General features: G+C 34.6%; 1 protein-coding gene across 1 annotated transcript; it reads right to left on the bottom strand.

Moving 5' to 3' along the window:
• Positions 1 to 813: 813 nt before the first annotated feature.
• On the bottom strand, positions 814 to 19,195 carry LOC123309833 (serine-rich adhesin for platelets-like). The gene is made up of 3 exons (XM_044893119.1): positions 18,706 to 19,195; positions 5,894 to 6,071; positions 814 to 5,485 (listed from the first exon to the last, which is right to left on the bottom strand). The coding sequence occupies exons 2-3, from the start codon at positions 6,068 to 6,070 to the stop codon at positions 1,928 to 1,930; spliced, it is 3,735 nt and encodes a 1,244-aa protein (XP_044749054.1). The 5' UTR covers position 6,071; positions 18,706 to 19,195; the 3' UTR covers positions 814 to 1,927.
• Positions 19,196 to 20,127: the final 932 nt, after the last annotated feature.

The following is a 20,127-nucleotide window of genomic DNA, read 5'->3' as shown; positions in this document are numbered from 1 at the left end:
AATGCACTGCGGAAACTATTCAAAATCATTCTTCAAATATGAGGTTTTAAAATTTAAATCGCTTTGTTTCTAGTTTACTATTTGACAACAGCGCCTACTAGAAAATAAAAAGAACAAGGACTTGTTTATAAAATAACAGTTGTTGATTTACAGCCATCATAAGGCGCATACTCACTGGCGAGCCTCAACAGTAACCGGCCATAAAAATCCCATAAAATTTTACCAGACTTCATAGACAGCCATCTTTGACTATCTCATCAAGATAATGTATTTGTTGTCATTTATTATCAACGCATATTTCAATCGATGTTGCCAACTTGTGCAATAGAAACGAAACGCTTTAAATTTTAACTACCCATTTTTTTTTTCATTTTTAAAGACCGTTTGTAAGAGCTGGAGAATTCTCTACCAAATTTTGGTAAGAAAACTGCAGAGATTATTTTGAATGCAAAACTGAACAGTGAATTCTACCGAAAGTGCGTATGTAACGGTAAAGAATTCACGGCGCATGAATTCTCGAGTAAGTTCTCTAGCGAATTCTGGGCTGTTGCAAACGGGCTTAAGTACTTAAAATAATTTTTTTGGGAAACGGTTGAAATGGTTATTTCAAAATGTGACATTTCAAAGATATTTCATAAAAAATACATCATTTTCGTCAGAAGGAGTATTCCCTATTTCCTTCAATATCATTTATTGTCTACCTATCTTGGGTAAGAAAGATTTCATTTATAATTTTATTTCAATGGGATTCTCTGCCTTGATTATTCATAGTGCATTAGTGAGTTTAAAGAATCGGAAAAAACCTACGTCAATGATAATTTATCGATAGAGGAGGTCTTTAAAGTAAAGTCAATCATGTTAGATTAAACGAGACTATATGACAAATCCTTATGTCAGAGCTTGAATAGAACTTTTTTTCCTTTCACCCCCAACCAGAAGAAAATATTACTGTTATTCAGACAGAAAATTCCGAAAAAAATTCGTCAAGACCAAACGATTGCACTCAGATCCATGAAGGTTGGAAATTTATTGCTAGAAAAGTTACTCTTTTCGAATATGTAAAAGTCTTCGATGATTTTTCTGTCCCGTTCAGCATTTTGTTCATGGAAATAAGGAAAATACAGGAATTCGAAAGGAGTCCTTTCAATTTTTCTTTATTATTCGATTCGCAAACCGACCAATATGATTACAAATGAACATTCTCTTTTAAAAGATTATCATGGTAAATATGTACATTATGATATAAAATAAATAATAATAAATTAAATAAATAACCTTCTAATGTAATTAAGAATATTATAAAATATGCTATTTCTATTTCTTTTACATTTAATTTGTGACTGAGCTCATACCTTGTATAACCCTTATAAATTGGATAGAGTAATAATTATTGCTTATAATAGAATCCCATTCTCCTGCCCTAAATTTCGATGACCCATTTTCAGAGGGAAAGACAAATTGGCTTTTGCGATCCCGCTGAAAATACCCAGTCCTTCAGAAATATTAATTTCTGTGTCTCATAATCTTTCATCATAACAGCACTATCAAACTAGCGGATAAAGTTTACCAAGAATCGCTTACTGCGTTACATAACACCCAATTCAAACAAAAATATATATATTTTATATATTTTGTAGTAGAGAGCTTCGTCTTCGAAGAATAAGAAATACACGAGGTAACTTTTCCAACAAAAAGAGTACATATCTCCACACAAGGGAAATTTATTATCTTTTTCGATTGGCAATTTTTTTTCTTTTCGACAGAAATATTTGAAAGCAGTATAAAATACTACTTTCGCTATAATCAGTCTTATATATTGCATCAACTCGATTCAGGTTGAAATAAACGAAATTATCGAGGAATTATCTATGCGAGTAGATAACTTTCAAAAGGCTAAATTGAAACAACTTCATTTTACGAGAGATAATCATTCTTGTCTTTCGTCAACTTTGGTGTTAGCATCCTCACTTCGGAACGTGTATATTGGCCTGAATCCACCTTCAAGTTGAGGTTTGAAATTTTCTATATCGAATTCGCTCGTAGTAGCTTGAATCGTAGTGGTTGTTTCACTTTCTTCGGGATTTTTTAACTTTGCATCGCTTCTTCTTATCACCGACCATCCTTGTGATGGCGAATCCACTTTAACACTCGCTTGGAAGGGAGCTTGAAAGTCTTGTTCAGTTCTCACATTCATATTATCACTGATATTATCTTCAATTCGGTGATTGGATAGAGAATGTGAATTAGCCTCAGTTTTATGATTTTTCTCGGTTTCCTGGTTAGCGGAAACGAAGAAAACATTAGGACCTGGAGATTCGGATGATGAGGGGTTGAAATAGTCGTTACGAACACCCTGCTGTGGAGGTTCGGTTGGGGTGTAAGCGACAGCTATTGGCTTTTCTGCGAATACTTGGTTGTGCACTTTACTACCAGTGACAATTCTCGATTCAACGCTGCCATCCACGGTATTCCATTGATTATTAGACAAATAGGTTCCCTCGATTTCAGGATGGGAAATGTCTTCTGATCCGATTCCGTTATTAGAAGCATCCGGCACAGGATGAAGTCCAGAAATATCCGGCCTCTCGAGGGGGTACGGGAAATCAGACTTCATAGGAAAAACTGGAGGTCTCGACTGAGGTTTCAGAACAGGCGCATCGTTCCTATCAATTACGCCAATGATTGGGTCTCTATCTTGAGTGAAATCTTTGTTTATTTCTGACGGGGGTAGCGGGAGCTCTGCTCTTGTACCAATCACAACACTCTCCCTTTTGTTGGAATCTATCACATCTAGTTTTATAGGGGGAGTATTCACTGGGTAAACAACATAAACGGGTTTGTCAGTCTTATTCGTTTCTTGGACTATGCTGTTAACCGGTTCTTGATACAATTCTTTTTTCTCAGATTGTTTGGCTTGCAGCATCTGTAATGTTTCAACAGCTCCATCCTGTTTCTTCAAGTTTGTCATCACTTTTGGTGGTTCTAAAATATTTTTCGATAGCATGGGCGGTTTCCTAACATACTCTTCACCTTTTCTATCCTGCGCCATTGGCGTCCTCTGTTCTAAATGCTGTGGTACTTGGGGCAAAGGAGGAATTTTCCTGTAACTATGCAGATTCTTCGGAGGTAAAGGAGGTGGCTGTAACTTTTCGTAAAATTCTAATGGACGATTCGAAGGTCGTTCTAGCAGAGGTTCCCTGTGCAACCTATTGTCGTAGAAATTAGATGGGCCTCGGTGGATTCCATGGGGATGATGATGCAAACCACTAACTGGACCATGTGGTTTCATATTAGGCCGAAATTGTGGAAGGATATTAGGTAACGTGTCTATCCGCTTGAACGCTACATCAGGGAATGGACGAGGAGGTCGGGAGTATTCTAGTTTTCCACTGAAGAAATGTCCTGGTCGAGGGTCCCATGGTGGTCTCGGAGCTTCCATTCGGTTTGGATGTTTACCTTCTTTTTCTTTAGGAGGTGTTAAATCACTAGGTAGCTGGTGGTACATAGGTTTAGAAGCCAATTTGAGAACTTCTTTATTTGACAGAGCTACTGGGGGATTTGATGTTGATAAAGGTGGAACCAGACTAGTTAATGATACTTCCTTCTCATTCGGAAACACCACCTTTGAGCCACTCGAAGATTGTTCTGCCACTTGATCACCCAAATCCAATGTGGCATCCATAACCTTCCCAGGGATCTTCTTAACGTTTTCGATTGGTACTCCAATGGACAACGAAGCTTCTGAATTGGTCTGTGTCTGTATTGTAACCACACTTCCACTCACCTCATGATGTGGTTTCATTTGTGGTTGTTGGAATATAACAGTGTCCGGTGAGTTTTTGTATATTATATCTTCATTTTCGTAAGAACCTTCGCCATAAGAAGGTTGGAAAAAATTAGAGGTATAGTCATCTTGAGAATTAATTGTTGAAAATGAACCTCCATCTGTTTTTTGATGGTGACCTACAACGAATGAAACTGTATCCTGGTCTGGTGCAATATGAATGCTACTAGAACTGGGAGCATATTGGGTATGTACAGAGAAAGGCTTCGGCACAACCCTTTCGTTATTGAGCTGGTCGCGTAGGTTTTGGGTCGCAATTATTATTGGGTGGTAATCACTGGAGTCCGACATCTGTTGGTTGGCAGGCCAGGAGGGAATTTTGGGAGTTGTTACATGATTTTCACCTAGTGGTAAAGACGTCACCTTCGAAGATGGATTTGAATCATCTAATAATTCTTTCGTTGTTGAGGGAATCATCGGGGAGAAAGATTCCATGTAACTGTGAGAATTATATATCGTTGGAGGTTTAATCGTGGTTTTTATAGTTGTTGGAGGGGGTGTTGTTGTGGTCGTTGTAGTTGTTGTAGTAGTTGTAGTGGTAGAGGTTGTTGTTGAGGGCGACGTGAAAGCAGCAGTACTTGATGAGGATACTTCTGAGCTTTTTGGGTTATTATAGTAGTAATCATCATATTCTTCATAGAAATTCTCCATTTCCATCTTGGAACCAGTTGCAACATTTGGAATTTTTATTTCAGATTCAGTAGTAGTATCAAATTCTCGCTTAGGGGCTTGGGTATTCACAATTTTGTTAGAAGGCAGATTGGCGAAGAGCGATGGAGACTTAGTTTTTTCTGAAGTCGAAACAGTTTCATCATATTCACCAAATAGCTGATCGAATAAGCTAATTATTTTCCTAGTTGTAGTTACTGGAGGTATGGATGTGGTAGTGAGGAAGACATCAGATATTTTTGGAGTGGTTTGATAAGCGTCTTCAGGTTGATCATCATACTCGTCTTTGCCCTTCTCGGAATTACTGTAGTAATCATCAGAAAAATCCTCGCTGAAACTGGAATAACTGACGGGTTTGGAAGACGGTTTGTGTATTTTTGTGGTTGGAGGGGCATTTGTTGTAGTAGTTGTGGTTGAAGTTCTGGTATCCTCATATTCGAAAAAGTTTTGTAAATTGGAGGATGAACTGTAAGAGTTAGATGGTCTGTATGTTGGATACTTAGTTATGTGAGTTTTGTGATTATGGTATTTATTTACGTTTCCTTGCACCTTTGTGTTTGCATAGCTGCTCGATATCAAGGGATATACGTATTTATCAGGGTTATATTTGATAGGGAGATTCAGGAAGTCGTGAAAATTTGGTGAAAGTTGATTGATATCGCTAGGCCTATGGCTACCTATGTTTCCATCTTTTCGATCTATATTTGCTTTATCATAAATGTTATCGGATTGTTTTGTATCTTCATCTGAATAATCATAGAAGTCGTCTTCTATCTGTGACAAGGTTTTGTTGTTGAAATCTATATTCCCCGTCACTGGATCTTTTTCCATGTAGAATGGTTTTCCTTTGTTGAAAATATTCTCTGGCAAGTTGTATCCAGGTATAACTAAAGGGGATGGGTCTGGAATCTCTTCGGAACCACTTGAAGATGCCATGGTGCTGGAATGGTTCTCTTCTTTTGCACGGTCCTTCTGAAAATTTGAATGAAATAATGACTTAGTGAATTGCGTGAGAGAAAATTCATTATTGATATTTTGAGTAGGTGATGGACGTCCTTCCCAAGCTTCAATATTTTTAGCATAGTCTCATCAGTTAAGAGAATCACATTTGATTGTGGAATAAAGGAATGATGTGACTGAATTCAGATATCTTTTAGAGGCTTTCTGATGAAAACCTTAATTGGACATTGAATATTTTGTTGGAAAAATTGATGAGAATGGAATGGAATAAAAATATGACTCCTTTTAGTTTGTTGAGGTTTCTCAACATCTACATTTCTATTGGTTCATAAGTTGAATGAAAAATGAAATGCACATAATGAAGAAACAATTTGGAATAAGTCATGTTAAAAAGTTAGCAGTGATCTAGAATACACTCACCAAAGATTCGTCTCTATGAAAGCCACCATCTGTGTCAATTGGAATATTTAGGAAGTCATGGGTATTGTTACTATTATCCATATATCCTCCCATCATAGCAGCCGCATTTACATGGAAATTGCCTGGAACTGATATCAGTATTTTGATGATTGTGAGAATGATGTATTTCAGCTCCATTCTGCAAAAAAAGGGAGAAGACTTTAAAAAAGTGTGATTATATATTTGCATTATCGATTTTTCGAGACAATTTCATTTGCGTGGGTTCTATTTTTCAGATTTCATTCTTCAATAATGTTAATTGAAGACAGGATAAGGAAGGATCATTGTCTGATGCTGATGATATGTTAGTTCTCAATTCAATTTGATTTATTTTCCGTTTTTTTTTTAAAGGAAAGTCCGGAATTATGAGTAAAAGTTCGAAATATTAACAAGGACAAATGAATTAATATTTTATGATGCGGCTCATAAGAGCTTATGGGAACTAGATATATTTCAAGTCATAGGAAACCATTTTATTCGCGATTATTCGGAAGAAAGTAAAACGGACTGATTGAACAATGCTCAAACAACGTAACTGCATCACCCAAGTAGGTACGGTATCTACGTATACATAAACATTAATCTGGTTTCGTGGTTGAAAGATATAGGTACTCAATTCAAGAAAACTATAACGGTATTCAGAGTCTAGTTAACATTACGGCAGGTCCGGAATAGCCTTGATGTTCATGGATAATGGTATAATACTTGAGATTATCAAATTGATCAATCCAATGTCGTTTCAACTGAAGATCCCGAATTTAAAAAAATAACGGAAAAGTATATTATTCCAAAATTTTTGATATAATATCAGTAGTCTATATAAAATTCCTCTATCGAAACTTGAAATTGAGGCTTTCACGTTATAAGACCTGTAATCTGCGTATCTGCGATAGCATCACACACACACACAACTTATCCAAAGAGTGTTTACCAAAGATGCGGCAAAAATGCAGGAACTGATTTCTTGCCGAAAATTTTAATATGTATTTAGCTTTGGGGTGTCAGAAATGGAAAATTTTTCACGTTTTCTTTGAAATTTTCAAAATTTTAACAGTCTTCAACTGTTTTAAATGAAGGTTATTTTTTTTGCCAATCACTTCAAAGTTCTAGAGAATCAGGTTTTCAGTTACATATTTGCATCTTGGGAATGGTGGTTTTTTTTTTCCTAAAACAAAAAAATTGTGAAACGTAAAATATTTGAATCTTGAATAACTTTACGACAGGAGCTTAAAACATTACTCTATAGGAACTTTTTTGTTGCAAATTTCCTGTGAAATCCGAAATTTGTCAAGAGATTTTGTGTCAGAGATTGGGAGTGAAAACCCTAAAAAGTTTCAAGAAATGCAGAATCCTCCCAGAAAAAATTTCAATCGATATCTGAAAAAGAAAGAGATAACTTGCATACCCTTTATACAAAAGTGTATATTTTCAGTTTACTCAATTGATGTGGCCGATGGTGTCTAAAATTGATAATTTAACCTTAAACTTTAACTCGGTTTTCAATAATTATGAGTTTTTTTTACCACGTGTAAACATACATACAACATATATATTATTCAAATGAGGATATACAGGGTGTCTTTGACTCGTACAAATATTTTAACAGTAGATTCTTGAGGTCAAAAGAAATACTTTCTTCCTATACCATTTTTTCCGATCGGTCCTGATAAAAAGATACGTATTGCCATTTTAATGAGCTGTGACACCCCTGGAAAAACAAAATTTCCTTCAGAATAACTAGCTAAATCTGTGACACTGCAGATCTGTGCATCTTTCAAACGGAGTTGTATTCAGCCAAAGTAGCCAATTTTTCGAATTTCACAGATACTTTTTAATTTTTGAACATCATTATACGAGAAAATATGAAGAATACTTTTATTTTACAAAACGTTCAAATATTCATTAGATAGTTTCCAACTTTGTTACAAGAGTTGGGTTCTTTGAATTTTTATGGTACGTAATGAGAAAACTCGAAGACATGGGTGATATCTTGTATTCGAAAAAGACTAATCGAATAAATGAAAAACTATATTCCGAAATTCATTTCATTCGATAAAACCATTTGTGAAATAAAAATTGAAATATCTGTCAAAGCTTCACCCTGTATATTTTTTCTATTCCTGCACGTTTTAACTACTTCGCATTCATTTCAGTTAGAAATGGGCAACTTTTCCGCACTTATGCGGGAAAGTGAATTTTCCACTGGCTATTGGCGAAATCTCATACTTAATAAACTAAAATGAGTGAAGGAAAATGGAGAAAAAAGGTAATAGAAAAAAATATAAAAGTAGCAATTTCTCTAAGGGCCTGTTTCACCACTTACTGTTAAAGTGGCAGATAAGCTATCCACAACTAATCCATCAGATAAATCTGAAAATTGTGTTTCACAGGTGTCTGTTAGGTTATCCTTACTGTTAAACTGTCGAATATTTTGACTGAGAGATCGAATGGCTGATAAAAGTTCATGTACCAGATAACGTCACTCCGAACTGTCAAAACTTCGAGAAAATTTTGCTCTCGATCAGTTTATCTCGAAGGTATTTCGTGAACGTTTGCAGACGCAACACCAGATTTTGTGATAATGGATCTTTTTGAGTGTCTTGAAGATGAGAGTGACTATTATTTTGCGAGCTTATCGAGGCCTCGCAAACGTCGTGAAATTAGAACTAGAATGGAACATTTTGCAAACTATCATGACGAAGAATTCAGTCATTTCTATATCTTTCCACGCTTTCTCCTTCTCTTGCCAAGTCACAGCATCACCTTTTTTGTTCTCGATTATATTTTTACACTATGTTATAATCGAGACAAGAGCATCGGTCTCCTCACGTGAAAAATTCACATTTCTTTCCCTTTTTTTAACATGCTTTCACATTCACTAAAAATTCACCAACCAATTTGAAAATGATAGAAAAATTTTAATTTTGAATATTTCAAATCAGAGCATAGAGACATGAGAAAAGTCTTCATAATTCTTCTTCTTCTGTCAATGTACTTCATAACTGACTAACTCTGTCCTCATTCTATGCTCATTTATCCTAATTTCAATCACGAGTACGGCGTTGCCAAACTGTCATTCAGTAAAATTTTCAGATAGTTTACTAGCAGATAAATTACTTGGAACTTGGGCGGTGAAACTGATAAATATTTAACTGACAGATTTATTATGATGTTGGCATATCTGCTGAATACATATCGAACACTTTAACAGTAAGTGGTGAAACAGCCCCTAAGAGTTTTTCTTACGGTTAGGCGAAGAATTTCTAAAACCTGCACATTGATTCAAAGAAAATATCACTTGTGTGGTAGAGATATTTAATTGCAGGTTTAGTTCCATCATTATTTGGAATTCCACATACAGACTGTACAGGATGGGCAAAATTGGTGATACCTGAACTACAACTTTTTAACCCAACGAGATGGAGAAAAATGAATGTATCATTCATGTCGTCTTTTTTCGAGAGACTAATAATGCCATCAACTGCACTCCTCTATCTTCATTTGTTTTTGAGTTTTTGAGGCCAAAATTTAAATTTGGGCGATTTCAACTTTGGTCAATATCAACGTTTCTGTTTGTGCTAGGATGTTGAAATGAAGACATTATACAGACACTTTTTCGATAGCAATCCAGTGGCGTACTATGATTTTTTCCAACACAACATAATGTTGTGTTTTTTCTTATGAAAAGAGTAGTTTTAAATGGCTTAGAGAGACTCGCCATTTTTTTACCGTTTCAGAAATATATTATACTTCACTCTCAGTCTTTCTAAGTCATTTCAAACTACTGTTTTCACAAGAAAATATACATCTTTATGTTATAGCTCAGCAAATACACCTGTTGGAAAAAAATCATAGTACGCCACTGAATTGCTTTCGAAAAAGTGTCTTCATAATGTTTTCATTTCAACATCCTAGCTCAAACAGAAACGGAGATAATGACCAAAGTTGAAATTTCAATTTTGACCAATAACTCGAAAACAAAAGAAGATAGAGTAATGCAGTTGATGGCATTAGTAGTTTCTCGGAAAAAGACGACCGTAATGTGCCATGCATTTTCCTCTATCTCGTTTGGTTGAAAAAGTTGTAATTCAGGTATCACCAATTTTGCCCACCCCGTACATTATCTTTTAATGCTGAGTATTTCAGAGGAAACACAGAACAAAATTTTGATGATCGAAATGATTTAATCTAAAAACAGTTAATCTATATTTCCTAATTTGTTCTAAGTCAGAAATTCCTAAAAAAAACAACTCCTAATATAAGTTATTAAAAAAAGCATATATTATGGTAGACCGTTCCAACTACCGTATCTACACCGTTTAATCATCCCAAATAACGATTAATATTCCGCAGATCGAACTTGAAATACCAATTCAGCGTTGTACTCGTTCTATTAAATAGGTAGGTATTTGTGATAACGGAATTGAAAGGCAATTTTATGCAACGATGGTAAGTATCGAAGATGATATTCAATTAACCTTCCTTATTATAGTGATATGTTCCACAGGAACTATGCTATTATGTATCGATATATTCGAAAATTAGTAGAAATTATTAGTTGAATATTCGTATTCAGTTAGGAATTCGCAATTTACGGGGTGTTTATTGTTCCATGATAGTTTTGAACACATCCGAAATGGAAAACTGAATTTAATAAACGAATGACTCGGTTGATCTTTTTTCTCAGAAAAGTTATTTGGGACTGTATAATGGTGGGTTCACAGAAAGGAACCAATGTAATCGGCAGACGACAATCACGTGAAACTAATAATGCCATCAACTGCATTACTCTATCTTCTTTTGTTTTCGAGTTATAGGTCAAAATTAAAATTTCAACTTTGGTCATTATTTCCGTTTCTGTTTGAGATAGCGATGTGTGGGCGATTTCAACTTTGGTCATTATCTCCGTTTCTGTTTATGCTAGGATGTTGAAATGAAAACATTATATAGACACTTTTTTATAGCAATCCAGTGGCGTACTATGATTTTTTCCATAAGGTATATTTGCTGAGCTATTACATAAAGATGTATTTTTTCTTATGAAAACAGTAGTTTAAAATGACTTACAAAGACTGAGGGCGATGCATGATATATTTCAGAAAGGGTAAAAAATGGCGATTCTTTCTGAGTCATTTCAAACTACTCTTTTCATAAGAAAAAACACAACTTTATGTTATAGCTCAGCAAATATACCTGTAGGAAAAAATCATAGTACGCCACTGGATTGCTATAAAAAAGCGTCTATATAATATCTTCATTTCAACATCCTATCATTAACAGAAACGGAGATAATGACCAAAGTTGAAATCGGCCAAATTTAAATTTTGGCTTATAACTCAAAAACAAAAGAAGATAGAGGAATGCAGTTGATGGCATTATTAGTTTCTCAAAAAAAGACGACATGAATGGTACATTAATTTTCCTCTATCTCGTTGGGTTAAAGAGTTGTAGTTCGGGTATCACCAATTTTGCCCATCCTGTACAGTTTGATACATTGAAAATGATGCGATATGATTTTTAGTCATAGTTCAAAATTTAAGCAAAAGCTTTAATTACTCTACCAATGGCATTATATTCCAGTATTAAACAATTGTGGCCGAAGAAAAATTGTATTGATTCATTGGCTGCGAGTTTTTGATATACATGGTGTCAAATTTGAAAATTGAAGCTTTCGGTTCAGAATTTCGAACAATCTCTAGAATTGACAAGAACTCTATACAGGGTGAGTCTTTGACTCGTAAAAATATTTTACAGTAGATTCTTGAAGTCAAAAGAAAAATATTTTTCCTTTACCATTTTTTCCGAATCGGCTCGGTTTGAAAGATACAGGCTGTTAAAAAACCATAAAAAAAATTATTTTTAGTTTTAACTGACATCGAATGAAATGAACTTCGGAATATAGTTTTTCATTTATTTAATGAATCTTTTTCGAACACAAGATATAACCCACGTCTTCCAGTTTTTTCATTATGACTATTACGTATCATAAAAATTCCAAAACTTCAAAGAAGAAATTGAAACTAAGTTGGACCCTATCTAATACATATTGTTTTGTGAAATGAAAGTATTCTTCATATTTTCTCGTATAATGCGCAGTTTTTGAGTAATTTGTTGTTCAAAAATAAAAATATCTCTGAAATTTGAAAAATTGGGTATTTTGACCGAATGCAATTCTTTTCAAAAGATCCACAGATATGAAGTGTCACAGATTTAGCAAGTTGTTCTGAAGGTAATTTTGTTTTTCCAGGGATGGCACAGCTCATTAGGAAAACTTAAAATGGCTATATCTTTTTATCAGGACCGAATCGGAAAAAATTGTTTCTTTTGACCTCAAGAATCTGCTGTTAAAATATTTGAACGAGTCAAAGACCCTGCCTGTATATTGAGCGAATACGACTGCTCATTGATTGTACAATGTCAGATTAATTGGTGCGGAGTATATACCAATGATCTAGATCCTGTCCTTCAGGATCTAGACCCCTCAGTCAACTATGAAATTTGTTTGAAGGTTTTAATTTTTATTATATTCGATTCCCAAGATCAATAATCCCAATAAACAAGAAGTATCGTTGATGGAATCGAATGAATAAGATGCACCTGAGCATTTGAATCTCCCTAAGGCGGACGTTAGGTTAACAGAAAATGACCTTCACCTCGTTATACTGCCCCAGACTGTCGTTGGACCAGGCTCGACCAAATTACACATCATGATTTCCTACACAAAGACGAAGTCGCGCTTGTGGAAAATGAATCATCGAATGATCCTTATAGGAAACTGACCCAAATAACCCATATTTAATTTTCGTGTGGCCGAAGTATTTGGAATTGTAGGTGTCGGAAATAACGGATGTTCTTGGCATGCATTCATATGATCTTACCACGCATACCTATAATAATATAATCAGGTGCTACTCCGGAACCGAAGTAGAGGAGCTTGGTCGCTCGCCTTTGTGATGATGAACCTGATAGCTGACCTTGGAGTCTTGACCTAGTTAACTCCTCTACGGGGGCCAGCAGCTTGTTCTTGATCTTGCTCTCTTGTGGAATGTTGAAACGGAGGAGCCGGAAAACTTTCTTGACAATGACAGTGTTTTTCGTGTTCTTGTGAAATTGAAATCGATAAAACGTGTACTTTCTTCGGTTGAACACATTTGTGGGTTATAGCTCTACATTAGCATAAGGCATACGGCATACGGTTTTTATTCGAGAATTCTTCAGCAGTATCCTATACAGGGTCAATCTTTCTTGACCTCACCCTAAATTGTACTATTGAGAACTGCTCAAGATATTTTCATGTGTTCATTTTCCGGATGATATTGGATGGTCATGACAACTTTCCCTCTAACTATCAAATGATGAACTTTTTCGGCTTTATTGATGCCATGGCTCTGACCAAAATATTCTGAAGGGTAATAATGAAATCATGCCGAATTACTTTTTGAGTTTTCATCAAAAACTTCCGTATTCCGAGATTTTTTTCGAATTATGATTTTCTTTCTGAAAAAATTAATACATGACGTATTAACTATATGTGTAAATCAATGAATAAAACGTTCCTATAAGGTTAATCACAAAATCACACAAAAATTATTTCACCGGCGATGATTTAGATCTGAGAAATGAAAAAGGAAATTGAGCTGAAGGAGATACTCAAAGTTTGACCTTTTATGTCATGGCAAATTCAAAGCCCTTTACGTATAAAGAGAACTGCATTCAACACGTCAGAATATTTTAAATTATAAATAACCTTTTTTTCAATTTATTCACTAATTGCAGATATCTTCCAGATGAGATCAGCAGAGGACCGCAGGTAGCTTTTTAGTGACATGCTTTGATTCAAACTTCAGAACTTTGAACATCTCTTCTAGATCAATTTCCATATTCAGTCCTTAGATCTCGATCAACGCTAATGAAATATTTTTTTGTTTTTCACGAAAAAATACAACAGTGATATTAGGTCCTTTCGTTTGCATAAAAAGTGTAGCACTTTTCTACACTCGATTTGATTTACACCAGTGTAGAGGAAGTGTAGTTTATCTACACATAGTCAAAAGGAGATGTAGATAAACTACACCTCCTCTACACTGGTGTAAATTCAATCAGCAAACGAATAATCTAATAATAATGAACTAAAATCGAGTGTAGAAAAGTGCTACACTTTTTATGCAAACGAAAGGACCTATGGTCATGATTAAATGCATAACCTTCCGCAAAAACGTGTAATTCTTCAAATACCACGAAGTTTTACATTATTGATAGGACATTATTTATTAATTTTTCAGGAATAGAAGCATAATTCGATTAAAGAAATACGAAGTTTTCGATATAAACTGAAAACTCTAATCAGAAAACGGTGTTTTTGTGAATAGCCTTTAGAATGTATTCGCCAAAATCATAAAGCTCCTAAAAATTTTATCCTTTTGAAGCTGAAGGCCAAGTAGTTATGACCACCTTTCTGATCATCCCGAATAGAACGACACAACTAACATAAGCACTTTCAAGAAAATGCCCTTGATTTTCTACATTTTTTTCACCCTAAATTGCAAGATACAACAATTATGATTCTCTCAAAAGTGACCTGATGCATCTAATCCGATGAACGTGGTACTGAACCATTCATTGTCCACCCATATGTTTATGTTTTGTTTTCTTTTTTGCGATGCCGGAGTCACCTTCTACAGTACCGTACTTGAAATTCAATGAAATTTTGTCGAACTTTTAAGGGTTGTATCTCAGCCATCTTGACAATTTTTGGTTAAACGACATATTTTGATGAGTTCTACCTTCTGTCAAAAAAAAAGCCTCACCTTTGAAAACATCCTGTATTTACTCCATGAATTCTTCATGTGACTCTATTGATTGTATTTGTGGGATATTTATTGAAACTACCTGTTTGCAGAGAATACATCGAAAATGTTAAACCAATGCAGGTGTAAAATCTCCTACGTTTTTCCGCAATGACACAGTATTCCTTGCTTTCATCTCCAATTACACTTCCGATTTCCTCGGCTCTCTAGCGATTTGAAATCTCGATTTCATCAATTAAGTCCATTGAAGTGATTAATGTTGATGAAGATTGATAATGACCTTGGGCGAGCTCCACAGATTGATTAAATGGAATTACTGTTGGAATACTGCGAAATGTAGGATATCATCGATAGTAATATATTTTAGTGGGAATTTCGATTAATAACGCACACTAGGAAAGGAAAGTTTGTCCTATTTGAAGATTTGCATATCATATTATCATACAGTCGATTGAATTGTGATTTCCCATCGAAATACGACAATTTATACCTTGAATTTCGGGTGGACCAGTGGGTTTTGCCGTGTTTATTACATCTTGTTGCGAGAATTAATATAAATATTTCGGAAAAACCTTCAGCTAAGATGATCTAAGTTACCCGAAAATCGGCTATACAATATGGTTTTTTCGACTTGCTGAGCAATCAAACGATGTGTTATAAAATATTGTCATAGATTATAAAAAATTCTGGTTTCATCTCAAATATCCGACTTCTAGTTTGGAAATGATTGGATTTGAAGCATTTTCTGACAAATAATCCAAGGTGTAATATGAGCTTTTCAGAAGAAAAATTGCGTCTTTCGAGAAATAAGGGTGGGTTTAAGGAATTGTAACCCCTAAAAACACCACCGAAAGAAAGAGTAGGCGAATCCCTTTTTTGACGAGAATAATTTAAAACCTTTAGTTAACATAATCAACATTTCAGGGAATATCTCTAGTTCTTTTAATTTATCAATGAAATTCCCATTTTTGATACCCCATATCCCAGAAGGGGTGCATATTTGACCCCATGTTTTTCTATTAATATTTTCAGACAAGAAAACCTGCATTTTTGCCGCATCTTTAGTAAACATCTGTATATGAAAAACAGTAATAATTGCCTCAAAGGAAATTTTCGAATTCTAATTAATAATCACAAAATTGAATAGGTAGTTTGGAACTTTTCCCAAATTATGTGATAACCTTTTGTTTACACGATACTTTCCACGGAAAATTTTCGATTTTTACCAACGCTCTTTATGTATAAGATTTTTCAGATTCTATTAATTGAATAATAATAGTTGTAAATGTCAATATAACTTCCTTAAAACCTGCTGCATTCAACACAGTTCTGACCAAGTCACCTCTGGAGCGTTGTCGATTTTTGTCTTTCTAGGACATCATAACAGAATACCATGAAATCTGTGCCAATTGCCATGCTTTTCGAATAGGATCAACAAATTCGGTTTTACCGGTTCGTACTACTAAATAGGCCACTAGAGTCACGACTTTGATCAAAAGGAATTTATTTATATGGACGAAATTTTTAGCTTCTTCGGTTGTATATTCTCAGTTGTTTGGGAACAGATGTTTGTTCTTTTTTTTACATATTATAGCTTATGAGGTATAATTTAATTCATAAGTTTCGTAGGTTTAGTGGTTTCCTACTATTTGATACTATGTAATTGGTTTTTTCACAAAAATGCTCTTTTTTACGAAAATGGAGAGGAAAAAAATTGAAACTTAGATTGCTTATACAGTATACATATAGTGCTGAAAAAATTCGTCGTCAAGTAGGCTATTGAAATTAAAAGAATATAGTTATGTAAGATAACTTCATAACTCGGACTGTCAAAAATCTCCAGTCCGAGTTATGAAGAATTTATTGTGTTTAAATGTGGCTCTTAGTTTCTACCATATCATTTTGTTGCTTTATTTCAGATTCGTCTCAAATTTTGTAGTAAAGTATTGTGAATTATGCAAATGTCTACTAATATTCTTGTTTAAAAGTTCATTCACATGGATTACGCTAGAGTCATTGTCATTGTCATGTTTACTTATTTTCAATCTACAAACAGTGGTGGTTGGTGGTACAAACTGAGCTACGTTTTGACAAGAACATCAATCATCACAATTCCACCAGACTTCATATTTGCTGTCATATGTTGAGTTTAACGATCTAAAAAACACGTTACATTTGAAATGGGTGATACATTATTAATGGCAATAAAGGAATCGTGCAAAAAAATTAGATTAATTATTGATCATTTCTGCTGCACCTATTTTTCTAGGAACAAGTGCGTTATCATGTTGCCCAATTGTCTCAAATATTCGAATCATGAGCCGAAAATAGTCTTAAACGGTTGGTTCTGACCATAGACAATTTCTTTAGTCTATGAGATGAGTCAAAACACTCATCTCATATCATAGAAATATACTGGACATTATGAAATATACAAGAATATTTTAACAGTAGTGGTCAAAAAAAACACTTTTTTCCTTTTCCATTTTTTCGAAATCGGTTCGGTTTAAAAGATATAGGCTGTTGAAAAATAACCTTAAAAATGTTATTTTCGTTCTATCTCACAAACGCTTTCATCGAATGGAATGAATTTCGGAATATAGTTTTTCATTTATTTCATTAATCTGTTTTGAACACAAGATATCACCCAACTGTCCTAGTTTTTCCATTACGTACCATAAAAATAACAAGAATTCAAAGAACCCAACTCTTGAGACTAAGTTGGACATTATCTAATGAATATTTGAACGTTTTGTAAAATTAAAGTATTCCTCATATTTTCTCGTATAATGTGACGTTTTCGAGTATTTTCATATTAAAAAATTGAAAAGTATCTGTGAAATTTGAAAAATTGGGTACTTTGGCTCTTTTAAACTCTGTTTAAAAGATTCGCAGATGTGTAGTGTCACAGATTTAGCTACTTATTCTGAAGGTAATTTTGTTTTTCCAGGGGTGGCACAACTCGTTTAGAAAACTCAAAATGTCTATATCTTTTTATCAGGGCCGAATCGGAAAAAAAGGTATGGGAAAAAATGTTTTTTTTACCTCAAGAATCTACTGTTAAAATATTTGTACCATAGTCAAATACCCGCCCTGTTTACATGGTGTAAAAGAATAGTCGCGAAAAACTTGTCAGGGGTGATTCCTTGTCAAAAAATAGTGTGAGGGGATTCATATATTTTCTTAGCACCTCTGTTTTCATCCATCCCCCTAGGAAACTGATGGAAATGAAATTAAGCATACATATGGGAGCTAGAAGGCAAAAAAAAATTTTGGTGGTGTTCCGTATGCAAGGGGCTGAAAAAACCACCTCTAAAATTTGTTTTATGTAATTTAATTATATTTTATTTTTTTTATATTATACCTTTGAAAAATCAATTTAGAATAGCTTGACTTATTTTGGACAAATAAGGTCTTCTGTATTTTCTCGCAAGTAACGGATTTTGAGAAAAAAAATTATCAACAGTTATGTAGAGTGAGTTCTATAGGCTGAAATATTCTTCGAACTATAATTTTATGTTTACTTAGTAAGCGGATATCATGCTTCCATATGAATGTCTGCTCAATTTCATTTCTATCAGTTTTCTGGTTTCTAAAAAAAATTAAATTGCTTTTCAGATGCCAGCTTTAGGGGGCTGTATCTAAGCAGGAGCAACAAAAAATTTTTTTAGAATGACCTACACTATATTTTGGCAAACAATAACACCTTAATTTTTTTCGCAACTATTAATTTACACCCTTCTATATGCGTGTAAATTCACATTATAAAAATGTATTCCTGTTGATTGGAGCTAAATGTATCGCCGTCATATGGTACTCAAAGTCTCTTACGAATCTTACATATCCTCTATGAATCCTGAGAAAAGTCTTCTTCAAGGCCACAAACAAGGCAAAAAAAATCATACTTCTGGTAACAATCTTCGTAGCAATAAAAAAAAAATTGAAGAACTGTGAGGAATCACTCACCTTATATTGCTAAAAACTCCTTGCCTATAAAACACAGATTATATCATTTTTTTTTCAAAAATCAATTTTCACGTAACCTGCCGGATAAGATACCCCCGGTTAACAGTCTTCTGAATCGAACCGAACCGCACAATCCACAGCGGAAAAACCGACACACCAAGTTCCTGCTGAAGCTTCGGACGGCTCGAAGAAGCAGTGAACGACTAAGCCTGCTGGCTGCGAAGAAATGAGCCCACCGATGAGGAAGTGTCAACTAACGTTCACTAAAACGTCTAAAAGAAGAACCGAGAATGAAATCTATCCGATGACCACCTCACGGTACTGTGTAACGTGCGGTACCTTCATTGACGTTCGTGATGGGTCAGGACGAAGAAGTCTTAATAAGAAAGTGCATTTCGCAATTCCGCAGGAACTTGTGACAACACCGTCATGGGTTTTTACGAATGATAATTGCATGCTCTGTCTTTTGGATGCCCGAACTGACACAAATAGAAGCGGATGCTGTCTCAACTCCCTGCAGGACTGAGTGTTTTCACTGTTTTCAGATAGAATGAATAAAAGACGTTATATTGAAAGGAAAATAAATACTTAACTTTGATGAATGGCTTGGACGATTCAATATCCAAAAAACATCGTCATGTCATATTTGATGATTGGTGGGAAGTTGATATTGGAGAGAAAACTCACTTTTTGCACTTGAAATGAAATTTTCAGTATTGCTATACCTACCTACAGGGTGGGCAAAATTCGTTGTCTACTCTACTATGGCAGTTAGAAGAAAAGGGATGACACATTCTCGAGCTCTTTTTCACAGAAACAAAGAATGGTTAAAACCGTTTTTGAGTTATTAGCAAAAAATCAAATTTTGACGATTTCGAAAAGTTCTCATAGCTTCTTTGTCTTTGAAGTTATAGATCTGAAACTTGAACCTTCTACAGTCTCTTTTCTACGTAGAATCCACTGACGAGCACCAAATACACTGCGCAAGAAAATTAACGCACATTCTGAAAATCTCAATTTTAATGAAAGTTAACTCTACATTGACTTTTTAACTTATTTTTTATGTTCTCTCAGGAAGGTTTTGAACGAAACAAGACACATTAAATGGGAGAAAAATTCAGGATTTCACCGAATCTTATGTGAAAAAGAAATGAACAATTTTCAAAATACTGAAATGCTGATAAGTGATTTAATACTTGGTATTTCCACCCCTTGCGTTAATTACAGCTCGGCAACGACGGTTCATACTCAAAATTAGTGATCTTAAAATGTTCTGATCTAATCCTTCCTAGATTTCTCCGAGTTGGATTCCTAAGTCATTAAGACTAGCTGGATGATTTTCTGAACTTCTCAGCCTTCTATTGAGGTTGTCCCAAACCTGCTCAATCGGATTGAGATCTGGACTTCTTGCTGGCCATTCCA

Source organism: Coccinella septempunctata, chromosome 1, assembly GCF_907165205.1.
Source record: "Coccinella septempunctata chromosome 1, icCocSept1.1, whole genome shotgun sequence".
Classification (NCBI taxonomy): Eukaryota; Metazoa; Arthropoda; class Insecta; order Coleoptera; family Coccinellidae; genus Coccinella; species Coccinella septempunctata.
The sequence above is the reverse complement of the archived record's forward strand: the minus strand, read 5'-3'. Positions and strand labels throughout refer to the sequence as shown.

What these genes read in the sequence shown, in the direction of transcription:
- LOC123309833 (XM_044893119.1), bottom strand. Translation starts at nt 6,070, where the DNA reads ATGGAGCTGAAATACATCATTCTCACAATCATCAAAATACTGATATCA. An exon ending in TTCATAGAGACGAATCTTTG is followed by an intron (nt 5,486 to 5,893) that starts GTGAGTGTATTC and finishes TCAAATTTTCAG; the next exon opens with AAGGACCGTGCAAAAGAAGA.